Raw genomic sequence first — 13,858 nt, 5'->3', positions numbered from 1 at the left:
ATGGCTGAAAAAGGGTTTTTTGCATTTTCTCTGTGTTTATTCACGGCTTGCTCAGGGTTCTCTTCTTCTGTCCACCAGGAGGAGGCCATCCCGGAGCTGGAGATAGACGTGGATGAACTGCTGGACATGCCCAGTGACGTGGAGCGGGCTGCCAGGGTCAAGGTAGAGGAGGACACTTTCTGGATGATCGGGTCGTGGCACATTCTAAATAAATAACTAAACAACTTGTGAGAATTCAGTCGAAATATTATTAATTAACATTTTTATTTTTAAACGTGCCAAGCTGCAATTTTGAAGACAATTACAATAGGGAAATTACCAATAAAGTCAAAATATGGGAATAAAGTCATAGGAAAAAAGTAAATAATGTCCTTCAATAAAAATACAAATTTTTTTGTAAAATAGCAAAAAAGCTAAATGTTATTACCGTATTTTTCGGACTATAAGTCACAGTTTTTATCATAGTTTGGCCGGGTGTGCGTCTTATACTCAGGAGCGACTTATGTGTGAAATTATTAACACATTACCGTAAAATATCAAATAATATTATTTAGCTCATTCACGTAAGAGACTAGACGTATAAGATTTCATGGGATTTAGCGATTAAGAGTGACAGATTATTTGGTAAACGTATAGCATGTTCTATATGTTATAGTTATTTGAATGACTCTTACCATAATATGTTACGTTAACATACCAGGCACGTTCTCAGTTGGTTATTTATGCGTCATATAACTTACACTTATTCAGCCTGTTGTTCACTATTCTTTATTTATTTAAAATTGCCTTTCAAATATCTATTCTTGGTGTTGGGTTTTATCAAATAAATTTCCCTAAAAAATGTGACTTATACTCCAGTGCGACTTATATATGTTTTTTTCCTTCTTTATTATGCATTTTCGGCAGGTGCGACTTATACTCCGGAGCGACTTATACTCCGAAAAATACGGTACTAACAATAAGTTTTGCCACCTATAATATGAGATGTGACCAGCGTTTTCTTAAAGGGGGACCCACGATGATTTTAATCTACATTTAAAACACTTTGTGGTCTAGTTAATATGTATTGGATATGCTTTGGTGTACATTTTGAAACCACAGTTACTTTTTGAGTCCGCCTGCAAAATGTGCGATTCCGGAGGCGTTCCCAGACTGCAAAGTATCATAAATAATCTTCTGAAAATGTACACTGTTTAAATATATATCTTGCTGCTTTTTTTCCCCCCAGACTGGGCCAAAAATAAATATAGATCAGACCTGGGCAAATTAAGGCCCGGGGGCCGCATACGGCCCGATAAGCTTTTAAATCTGGCCCGCCGGACGTTCGCAAATAATTTTTATACATCTTTAAGATGGAAACTGTAGCTGCCATTATGATGTGCAGTGATGTTTTCAAATGACCGTAAGTCTTGAACTATACAAAGTATTTCAATGGTTGGAATCTGCGCTTTTGCAAGATATACTAGTTACTATGGTAATCTAATTAGTTACTATGGTCATCTAATTAGTTACTATGGTAATCTAAGACAGTTCAATCAATCAATCAATGTTTATTTATATAGCCCTAAATCACAAGTGTCTCAAAGGGCTGTACAAGCCACAACGACATCCTCGGTACAGAGCCCACATACGGGCAAGGAAAACTCACCCCAGTGGGACGTCAATGTGAATGACTATGAGAAACCTTGGAGAGGACCGCATATGTGGGTGACCCCCCCCCCCCTCTAGGGGAGACCGAAAGCAATGGATGTCGAGTGGGTCTGACATAATATTGTGAAAGTCCAACACATCAGCGAGAGTCCAGTCCATAGTGGGGCCAGCAGGAACCATCCCGAGCGGAGACGGGTCAGCAGCATAGAGATGTCCCCATCTGATGAACAGGCTAGCGGTCCACCCCGGGTTTGGAGCAGAGTAGAAAAGAAAAGAAAAGAAACGGCAGATCAACTAGTCTAAACAGGGAGTCTATTTAAAGGCTAGAGTATACAAATGAGTTTTAAGATGAGACTTAAATGCTTCTACTGAGGTAGCATCTCTAACTTTTACCGGGAGGGCATTCCATAATATTGGAGCCCGAATAGAAAACGCTCTATAGCCCGCAGACTTTTTTTGGGCTCTGGGAATCACTAATAAGCCGGAGTTCTTTGAACGCAGATTTCTTGCCGGGACATATGGTACAATACAATCGGCAAGATAGGCAGGAGCTTGACCGTGTAGTATTTTATACGTAAGTAGTAAAACCTTAAAGTCGCATCTTAGGTGCACAGTAAGCCAGTGCAAGTGAGCCAGTATAGGCGTAATATGATCAAACTTTCTTGTTTTTGTCAAAAGTCTAGCAGCCGCATTTTGTACCATCTGTAATCTTTTAATGCTAGACATAGGGAGGCCCGAAAATAAAACGTTACAGTAATCGAGACGAGATGTAACGAACGCATGGATAATGATCTCAGCATCGCTTGTGGACAAAATGGGACGAATTTTAGCGATATTACGGAGATGAAAGAAGGCCGTTTTAGTAACACTCTTAATGTGCGACTCAAACGAGAGAGTTGGGTCGAAGATAATACCCAGATTCTTTACAGAGTCACCTTGTTTAATTGTTTGGTTGTCAAATGTTAAGGTGGTATTTTTAAATAGATGTCGGTGTTGAGCAGGTTGTCCCCAACCACCGGGCCACGGCCCGGTACCGGTCCGCAGACCGATTGGTACCGGGCCGCGCAAGAAATAAAAAAAGAAAAAAGAAAAAAATATATATTTTATTTTATTTTATTTTTTTTAAATTAAATCAACATAAAAAACACAATATATACATTATATATCAATATAGATCAATACAGTCTGCAAGGATACAGTCCGTAAGCACGCATGATTGAATTTCTTTATAAAAAAAAAAAAAATTAAAAAAAATTCCGCACCTTCTCTCTCTCGTATTACCACTCGCACCACAGCTAACGTTACCCATGCTGCTACCTCTCTGCTCCGCGAGGGCGTATGTGACGTATGTAAGAAGGTGCGCTTGTTTAAGTCTCTGTGAGAAGGAGAGACAAGAAAGAGTGAGAAGAGCCTGTAGTGTAATGCCTGCAGCTGAAAGCAACTGCGTGAGAACGTATACTCGAAAGCCCAGCCCTACCTTTACGTTCATATTTCGCTGTTTGTTGCATTTTTGTTGCGTTTTGCTTGATTGTAAAATATACCGATCGGGAGGGGGTGTGACGTTCATATGTTGTCAATATTCAGTGTTTTATCATTCATAGTTAATATTGTAAATCCCACATTCTTTATTTTCATGTACATTCTGGGTGTCTCATTCAGTAATAAGATGTAAAATTATATTCCGTTTAAGGCGGTCTGTCATAACGTTTTTAGCATTCAATCAGACATTATTGTGAGGTTTTGTATTAGTGTTCCTAAAAATCAGACATACCGGCCCCCAGACACATTTTTTTCTCTAAATTTGGCCCCCAGAGTCAAAATAATTGCCCAGGCCTGATATAGATTCACCCGGTCACAACAATAGGTACACCTGCCCGCTCTCCTGCAAAAAAAAAGCTTGTATGTTCGTGTTATTATAATTATATTTTTTGTGTTTCATCATAGCCTGAAGCAGAGAGGGAGGAGCTCAGGGCCAAATGCATTAACTTTTGGCATTGTTTAAAGGCCTACTGAAATTAATTTTTTTTATTTAAACTGGGATAGCAGATCCATTCTATGTGTCATATTTGATCATTTCGCGATATTGCCATATTTTTGCTGAAAGGATTTAGTAGAGAACATCGACGATAAAGTTCGCAACTTTTGGTCGCTGATAAAAAAAAGCCTTGCCTGTACCGGAAGTAGCGTGACGTCGCAGGTTGAAGGGCTCCTCCCATTTCCCCATTATTTACACCAGCAGCGAGAGCGATTCGGACCGAGAAAGCGACGATTACCCCATTAATTTGAGCGAGGATGAAAGATTTGTGGATGAGGAACGTGAGAGTGAAGGACTAGAGTGCAGTGCAGGACGTATCTTTTTTCGCTCTGACCGTAACTTAGGTAAAAGGGCTCATTGGATTCCACACTCTCTCATTTTTCTATTGTGGATCACGGATTTGTATTTTAAACCACCTCGGATACTATATCCTCTTGAAAATGAGAGTCGAGAACGCGAAATGGACATTCACAGTGACTTTTATCTCCACGACAATACATCAGTGAAGCACTTTAGCTACGGAGCTAACGTGATAGCATTGTGCTTAAATGCAGATAGAAACAAAAGAAATAAGCCCCTGACTGAAAGGATAGACAGAAGATCAACAATACTACTATCAGGAGACACCGAACCAAACTCTGGACCTGTAACTACTGGTTAATGATGTGCCGCCTGTCAAAGCCTAGCAATGCTGTTGCTAACGACGCCATTGAAGCTAACTTAGCTACGGGACCTCGTCAGAGCTATGATAAAAACATTAGCGCTCCACCTACGCCAGCCCTCATCTGCTCATCAACACCCATGCTCACCTGCGCTCCAGCGATCGACGGCGCGACGAAGGACTTCACCCGATCATCGATGCGGTCGGCGGCTAGCGTCGGATAGCGCGTCTGCTATCCAACTCAAAGTCCTCCTGGTTGTTTTGCTGCAGCCATCCGCTAATACACCGATCCCACCTACAGCTTTCTTCTTTGCAGTCTCCATTGTTCATTAAACAAATTGCAAAAGATTCACCAACACAGATGTCCAGAATACTGTGGAATTTTGCGATGAAAACAGAGCTGTTTGTATTGAGATACAATGTGTCCGAATACTTCCGCTTCACCCATTGACGTCACGCGCAAACGTCATCATACATAGACGTTTTCAACCGGAAGTTTCCCGGGAAATTTAAAATTGCACTTTATAAGTTAACCCGGCCATATTGGCATGTGTTGCAATGTTAAGATTTCATCATTGATATATAAAGTATCAGACTGCGTGGTCTGTAGTAGTGGGTTTCAGTAGGCCTTTAACATAAATATACAACGGTGTAGCAACATTTGTAAGTCAGAAAAAAAGTTTATGAAATATCTCTCGCAGTCTTTGATTTTTCTGTTTGCGGCCCCGTTGTCTAACAAGTTTTCGGACAGCCCCCGGTGGTCTTTCCGTGACCTTGAATTTGCGCCTGATGATACAAACGCTGTCTGTGATCTTGCAGGACTTGCTGGTGGACTGTTTTAAACCCACTGAGGTAAGGCCGCACCTTGGGGGACTTGGCAGTGTTTCTCCTGGCGTGTGTTTTCACTCACTCTCCCGCTCCAGGAATTCATCTCCGAGCTCCTGGACAAGATCCGAGGGATGCAGAAGCTCTCCACGCCTCAGAAGAAATGATGACGTGCTGCCCTCCTTTCTCGCCCGCCTCCCTTCATCCTCATCTTCCTCTTTACCTCACCCCTCTTCTGTTAACTTCCTTCTAACATCATTGGACCTTCTCACAAAATCTTCCATCTGTCCACGGGAAACTAGGGTGAGGACCAAGCCTCTTGAAGCACCCGTCGGGGGTTTGATATTTACTGTAGACCACCTTGTTGTCCCCCCAATGTAGACTTGAAGGTTCTCTCTGTTTTTAGACCGGCGTCCACTGAGGAAAATGGGATTTGTTTGTGGGAAAATATTTTTTTCCTCTCCAATAATGTGCACTGTGGTCCGTAATGGAGGCCCGCACGTGTTCTGGGGGGGCGGGCGAGTCGGGGAAGTGTTTTCTGCTGTTCCGTACGAGAAAGTAGTTTTTTTTAGTAAAGGACTGGTTCCTGTTTTTCAAAGTCACTCGCTCTGACAGTCCTACAACGAAGCTGCCTTGTTGTTTTTATGACGATGATTATTTCCACTCTTCAACCCCTTTCCCATGCTGCTAACTCTCCTCCCTTTTCTGACCATTTTTCAACCCACTTCATTCTTCCGCGCTCAGCTCATTGTGGTCACATGAGCGGAGGAAAATGTCGCCCGGGTTCCACGTGGAGACTTTTCCCCACGTCATCAGTAGGTGGGACAAAGGGAGGGCGCTGTTTCGCGTGAAATGTGTTCTACCCTCTTTTTGTTCACCTCACATGGTGTCGGGTGTGTCTCCCACACAGCTGTGCGTGTGTACGTATAGCTGCGGCTGTCAATCACGTCCGAGCCGTCTGTTTCAAACCTCCGGCCAGCCACAATCAGGTCGGACACTTGACAGGCGGCCAATAGGAGAAGCACAAACGTTTGCTGCGATTCCTGTGGTCTGTCACACACACACACACACACACACACACACACACACACACACGCACACACACACACACACACACACACACACATTCTTGTATTTCTCACCTTCTTGAGACCTCCGAAAAATGCCTACCTCTTTAGGACCGCCCTTTCTAGATATATAAAGATTTGTATTTACAACATTAATAATATACACATACTATGCAAATATAAAAAAGCTTGTCGTGAAAAATGAGTTGGAATTTCACAAGAAAAACTTCGAATCATGGCAGTGTTATAATAAAAGTCGTAATTTTACTCTAAGCAAGTCAATATTTCACAAGAAAAACCGAACATTTGCGCAGCATTATGATAGAAGTTGGAGTTTTACTCGATAGCAGTCGCAGTTTTGCAAGAAAAGCTTAACATTTTGGCAATTTTATGAAAAGAGTCATAATTTTACTCAATAACAGTCGCAATTTTGCAAGAAAGGCCTAACATTTTGGCAATTTTATGAAAAGAGTCGTAATTTTACTCGACAAAAGTCACAGTTTTATGTTGGTAATATTATAACAATAATCGGAACAATCATCATTTTACTTAACCTCTGAAGGCCCAAGCTGTTTGTTTACATGCTTTTTTAATTTCTCTTTGCTATTTGGGCTTATTGGACCCTAATTAGAATAAAAACTAAGAATCATCTTTTGATATGATGTACTTAGTCCATAAGTACACAAACGTGTACTTAATGTTTAGTGACATGCTAATTCTTATTTTTACACTTTTTTTCCCCCAAATTCCATTGTATGTTATACTCTTCTGACACCAGATGGCAGTATAAGTGTCCACATAAGCGGCCATAAGACCCCAATTCAGTAGTGTACACAATTTTGGAAATAAGAGCTAAAAGGTGCTGTCCACGCATGTGGCCACTAAGGTTAACAGAAGTCACTAGTTTACAAGAACAACAAAAAAAATTGTATTGGGATAAAAGTCAGAATTTTAAATGACAAATGTCACCATTTTGCATTAAAAAGTAATAATTTTACGAGAAAATATTGCAGTATTACAGAAACAAAAGAATATGAGAAATTGTTCCCAATTTCATAAGAAAGAAGTCGACACATTGTGAGAAAAAGGTAAACTTTTAGTGTATTTTTTATTTTATTTTAATTTTTGGTTGGTAATTGGTTTTTAATCCTAATTATTTACTTCAAGTTATTACAGTATGTCTGTATATACATATTTGTTTTATTATTTTGGCCAAACGGGGCGCATTTCAATTTCTTACACACACTTGTTATTTCATATATTGACCGGAGGGGGAGCACTTTTAAAACCGACACACGGTCCATTTTGAAAAATCCCTCCTTTTTGGGACCACCCTAATTTTGATAGATTTCACCACCAGGAGTGCAAATGAGACATTCTCTATTAGATGCAATGGTTTTCCGTATTGGGACCATGATTTATGTCCTAACTTGTTCACCGGTCCTCATATGGAAGGTACTTTTCTTTGTTGATGTCTCAAGAATGGTAGAAATACAAGAACACAAACACACACACACACACACACACACACACACACACACACAGACACTCCCTATGTCTTCTCTCTCCTTGTTGTGTTTTTTTTTTTCTTTGTTTTTAAAGAAACGGATGTTGCCTTAGGTATTATTTATGTTACACAAACCAAATACACGTGAGACATTTTTGTTGTGGGTTTTTTTTAACAAAAAAGGTAACAACTGTAAAGTGCGTTACCCAGCAGACCTGTGGCACGTGGAAGAGTTTTTGTTAGTTTTTTTTTTTAGAAGTGAGTGTTTAATACTTAGGCCTTGATACAGTGATCCTGTTTAGATGAACAATGTTCTTGACATTTACCGTTTCAATACTGGTGTGTGTGTGTTTTTAAAATGATCATGAAACTCGTTTAATGCCAGGCCTTGCATTTATTTACACTTACAGGAAACAAAAATTCAGAGGTCTTTTTTGGGTGCGATTGTATTTGCCTTGTCTGCCATGTTCCCAAACAAGTGCTGTTTGCAGTGCAATCACAATCGAAACTGGTGGATTTTTCTTTCCACGTCCCATTGGGAGTGAACCTTTCTAGACTGTTATTAAGAAGTCTTGAGTTTTTTTAAGAAAAGGAATTGTCACTGCGACTTTTTAAACACAAGAGCTAAATCATGCAGGATTGAATCGAACCAATAAACAAATGTAGCAATATCAACAACAGGTATTGTTTTTGCCCAATTTTGTTACACTTTTATGCAACTTTAATAAAAACACATGGAAAAAGTGAAATGTTGCCCCTTGTCTTTGTCACGCAACAAAAATCTTCAGGAGTACCGTATTTTCCGGACTATAAGGCGCACTTAAAATCCTTTTTTTCCCAGTGCGTTTATAACCCGGTGCACCTAATGTACGGAATAATTCTGGTTTTGCTTACCGACCTCGAAGCTATTTTATTTGATACATGGTGTAATGATAAGTGTGACCAGTAGATGGCAGTCAAACATAAGAGATACGTGTAGACTGCAATATGACTCAAGTAAACAACACCAACATTTTATATGTTCCATTGAAAATATAGAACATTACACACGGCGCTCAAAAATCCATCAAAATGTTTTAGGACGACTTTGGTAAGCTATGAAGCCGCACCGCTTGATGGATTGTCGGTGCATTAAACATACCAGTATTATTATGGTGTGTGTATAAGGTAAGACATATTATCTGCCGTTTTGTTTCGCAATACTATGCAAAAGCAACTTTTCTTACCTTCTGGCACCTGCTGATCTGTATTTGGGATCTGCATAAGTCCTGAAAAATTGTGCGTATCCGCCTTTGTAGTCCGTGTCGACACCGTAGTTGATAATCTTCTTATTTTTCTCTATCTTCTTGTTATGGGACATTCATCCTCCCCTGTTGCCATTTCTAATATAAAGTAGTGTAAAGTTCTTACTTATATCTGTCAGTAAACTCACCATGAAAGCGCTAAAACATACCGGTGTAGTGAGTTTAAATTATTCACCCAAGGAACTTAAGTTATTAGAGAGTTCCGGTCGGACGGTTTTTCACGGGACACATTTCTGGCGGATGAGGAGATGCTTCTTCGTTATTGATTTAAGTAAAGTTTGAATGTCATTAAACCAGTTAGCTCCATCTTTTGACACTTCTTCCACACTCGTCCTTGCACGCTACACCGCTACAACAAAGATGACGGGGAGAAGACGCTGCCGAAGGTGAGCCACGTAAATAAGACCGCCCACAAAACGGCGCATCCGGAAACGACTCTCAGAAATCGGCTTCAAGATGATCTGTGAAACATAATCTATGCAACATTTTGAGCAAAGAACCACCATTACATGTTATGTAGACCACAAGTCCTTTAGTGCGCTCTATAATCCGGTGCGCCTTATATATGAAAAAAGCTCGAAAATAGGCCATTGATCGGCAGTGCGCCTTATAATCCGGTGCGCCCTATGGTCCGGAAAATACAGTATAGGTGAGTAGAAAAAACATTCCACTGGACAGATTGTTCGTAGGTTATTGGCAATGTTTTGTTTTTAATTGCACCTGACTGCGCTGATTGGAATTAGTAATTAGCAAACACAATAGATTCCAAGATAGTAAAATAATAAACAGAATAAAGTATCAGACAAAAACAACATATTTATTGGCCTTAGTGTACTATTTTTTATTAGTGTGGTCAACCGATTATTTGTTTTGACTCAAATTAGTCCGACTTTTAAATATTGATTAATTACAATTTGTTTTACATAAATAATCTCAAAAACCTGCAGTTTATACACACGACGTCCTGCAAAAGCTCAGATGTGTCAGTGCACATGCAATGTATTATATGGAACCACATCCACACAATGCCACTACCCACTCACTGATGTGGTTTTTATTGCAAACAAGTTGTTGGCAGGTCTTAGATTTTCAATACAACTACAAGTCTAATATGAAGATGTGGTACTCCATGGTACTCTGGTGGTATCTAGTGGTTGAGGGTTCAAACGACACCTCTAATAGGATTTGCACATATTTCAAAGAGAAATGCTTAGATTAATGTGGTTTTCTTGGAAAAGGCATTATAAAATAACAGGTTTACAGTATATCAAAACATGACCGTTATAAAGGGAGTCAATAGGGGGCAAAAAGGGTCCTCAGCAGAAAGTACCAAGCTAATAAGAGTATATTAAGTAGATATAGTTCTGACATTATAATACAACTGGTAATGACGCAATATGTTACCGCATATGTCAGCGCCCAAATGAGGAGCCTTTGTATCACCTGTTTCTAAATGGTTCTATTATCATTTAAATACCAAATAATACAAACCCCGTTTCCATATGAGTTGGGAAATTGTGTTAGATGTAAATATAAACGGAATACAATGATTTGCAAATCCTTTTCAACCCACATTCAGTTGAATATGCTACAAAGACAACATATTTGATGTTCAAACTGATAAACTTTTTCTTTTTTTTTGCAAATAATCATTAACTTTAGAATTTGATGCCAGCAACACGTGACAAAGAAGTTGGGAAAGGTGGCAATAAATACTGACAAAGTTGAGGAATGCTCATCCAACACTTATTTGGAACATCCCACAGGTGAACAGGCAAATTGGGAACAGGTGGGTGCCATGATTGGGTATAAAAGTAGATTCCATGAAATGCTCAGTCATTCACAAACAAGGATGGGGCGAGGGTCACCACTTTGTCAACAAATGCGTGAGCAAATTGTTGAACAGTTTAAGAAAAACCTTTCTCAACCAGCTATTGCAAGGAATTTAGGGATTTCACCATCTACGGTCCGTAATATCATCAAAGGGTTCAGAGAATCTGGAGAAATCACTGCACGTAAGCAGCTAAGCCCGTAACCTTCGATCCCTCAGGCTGTACTGCATCAACAAGCGACATCAGTGTGTAAAGGATATCACCACATGGGCTCAGGAACACTTCAGAAACCCACTGTCAGTAACTACAGTTGGTCGCTACATCTGTAAGTGCAAGTTAAAACTCTCCTATGCAAGGCGAAAACCGTTTATCAACAACACCCAGAAACGCTGTCGGCTTCGCTGGGCCTGAGCTCATCTAAGATGGACTGATACAAAGTGGAAAAGTGTTCTGTGGTCTGACGAGTCCACATATCAAATTGTTTTTGGAAACTGTGGACGTCGTGTCCTCCGGACCAAAGAGGAAAAGAACCATCCGGATTGTTATAGGCGCAAAGTTGAAAAGCCAGCATCTGTGATGGTATGGGAGTGTATTAGTGCCCAAGACATGGGTAAATTACACATCTGTGAAGGCACCATTAATGCTGAAAGGTACATACAGGTTTTGGAGCAACATATGTTGCCATCCAAGCAACGTTACCATGGACGCCCCTGCTTATTTCAGCAAGACAATGCCAAGCCACGTGTTACATCAACGTGGCTTCATAGTAAAAGAGTGCGGGTACTAGACTGGCCTGCCTGTAGTCCAGACCTGTCTCCCATTGAAAATGTGTGGCGCATTATGAAGCCTAAAATACCACAACGGAGACCCCCGGACTGTTGAACAACTTAAGCTGTACATCAAGCAAGAATGGGAAAGAATTCCACCTGAGAAGCTTAAAAAATGTGTCTCCTCAGTTCCCAAACATGTACTGAGTGTTGTTAAAAGGAAAGGCCATGTAACACAGTGGTGAACATGCCCTTTCCCAACTACTTTGGCATGTGTTGCAGCCATGAAATTCTAAGTTAATTATTATTTGCAATAAAAAAATAAAGTTTATGAGTTTGAACATCAAATATCTTGTCTTTGTAGTGCATTCAATTGAGTATGGGTTGAAAATTATTTGCAAATCATTGTATTCTGTTTATATTTACATCTAACACAATTTCCCAACTCATGTGGAAACGGGGTTTGTGTATTGCAAAATAGGTTTTACCACAAGAAATTCAAGAATTCCAACAATAGTAAGATAATCATGTATTGGTAAGGGTTGTGTCAGGGTTTAAGTGCTGCACGAATGCTGCTGGAGCTGGGGAGCTGAGGTTCACTGAGGGGGAAACATGACTTCGCACACAAGTGAGTAGCAGGATCCTTGTCATTTGGTGGTGGAAGTGTCATGTTCTGAGGTGCTGTGGTTCACTGAGGGGGAGCACAAATTCCAACACAGGTGAGTGGCCAAAAAAATTGTGTCTTGGTGGTGGTTGTGTCATGGTTTCAGTGCTGCACGAGTGCTGCCGGCAGTGGGGAGCTGAGGTTCATTGAGGGGGAAACCTGACTTCCATCACAGGTGAGTAGACAATTGTGTCTTCCCTACAGTCAAACATGTGGTAGCATCATGGTGTGGGGTGGCTCGAGTCCTGCCTGCGAGGCCGCACACTGACGAGTGAATACTCCTAATTACATTCAAGTTACTTTCCAAAGTTTTTTCCCTTGTTAGTATAATACAATGCTTGCTGATGAGTGTATTTTACTCTGTATGTACTTTTGGGAGATGCCCCAAATCAGGTCAGAGAGTCAAACTTTATTGAGGGCCACACCTTGTAACAGCAAAAAATATATGCATTTGATTATTAAACATATACTTTTTAAGGAAAAATCTGTAGATTTCACAGTAAAAAAAAATGGCAACTTAGTCACCAGAATTTTACTCTGAAATATCCAGTGTGTTTTTTTAACAACAGTAAATGGAAAAACAGTCAACTTTATTGTCAATTCTTCTCATGTACAAGACATACAAGGAATCGAAATGACGTTTTTAGCACGGTCCCACTCAAGAGCAGACAAACAGAACAGGACTGCTGACGGGTCCGCCAACTTCCGGCGCCCCTTAAAAAGGTGGGAAACAGGTAAACATTGGGGGGGGGGGGGGGGGGGGTAAAAAATCAGATCTAAGGCTGGACTCCCGGAGAGGGGGTTCAGGCTGAGAAAAAAACCCTCAATAGCAATAGCTAATAAACAAGTTACAAAGAATGCACAGGACTTGCAACAGAGGGGAGGAAGTGGGGGCTACGGTTGGCAGACTGCTGGTATCGAAGGGCTGCGAAGCGTACTTCTGTTTTTTACGGGGAAAACATGGAAAGTAGCCGGAATTTTTACTGTAAAATTGATGGTGTTTTTTACAACATACAACTGTAAATTATTTTGGCAACTGAGCTGGCAGTTTTTTACATTAAAAAAAAATTGTGGTACTGGTTTTCCATTTGAAGTAATAGAACGTAAAAACAACCAAAGATTTTACGGTTAAAAAAATTGTCAGCTCAGTCGACATAATTTTACCATTAAAAAAAAAAGATGGTGGTGTTTTTGTCAATGTACAATAAAATGCTGTAAAAAAAAACATCGTCAATTTTACCATAAAATAAACTGTCATTTTTACAGTTTACAATTTGATGGAAAACTTGCTTTGAAATTGAAGTCAAGCATATATTTAATTATTATTATTATTAATGGAAAGTTTGATTATATATTTGTTGCAATAATGGATAACATTACAGTTTAAAAGCTATCCAGTTTCCTGCAGAACATTTTTTTTTTTTTTGTCAAAATAAGAAAAAAATAATACATTTAGTGAGAAAAAATAAGGTACTTTATTGATCATTTCCAGGTGTTCGCAGGCCATACAAAATGATGTGGCGGGCCAGATCTAGCCCCCGTGCTA

General features: G+C 40.0%; 1 protein-coding gene across 1 annotated transcript in view; it reads left to right on the top strand.

The window, feature by feature from the left end:
* The window catches only part of ppp1r14bb (protein phosphatase 1, regulatory (inhibitor) subunit 14Bb), a 53,801-nt gene extending 45,884 nt beyond the window's left edge, over nt 1–7,917 (top strand). Inside the window, exons 2-4 of the mRNA XM_062066075.1 lie at nt 79–162; nt 5,166–5,198; nt 5,270–7,917. Of these exons, the coding sequence (XP_061922059.1) occupies nt 79–162; nt 5,166–5,198; nt 5,270–5,338 (186 nt within the window). The 3' untranslated portion in view covers nt 5,339–7,917. The remainder of the gene's footprint in view (nt 1–78; nt 163–5,165; nt 5,199–5,269) is intronic.
* Nucleotides 7,918–13,858: the final 5,941 nt, after the last annotated feature.

Source organism: Entelurus aequoreus, linkage group LG12 (assembly GCF_033978785.1).
Source record: "Entelurus aequoreus isolate RoL-2023_Sb linkage group LG12, RoL_Eaeq_v1.1, whole genome shotgun sequence".
Taxonomy (NCBI): Eukaryota; Metazoa; Chordata; class Actinopteri; order Syngnathiformes; family Syngnathidae; genus Entelurus; species Entelurus aequoreus.
This window is presented reverse-complemented; position numbering and strand designations above follow the sequence as displayed.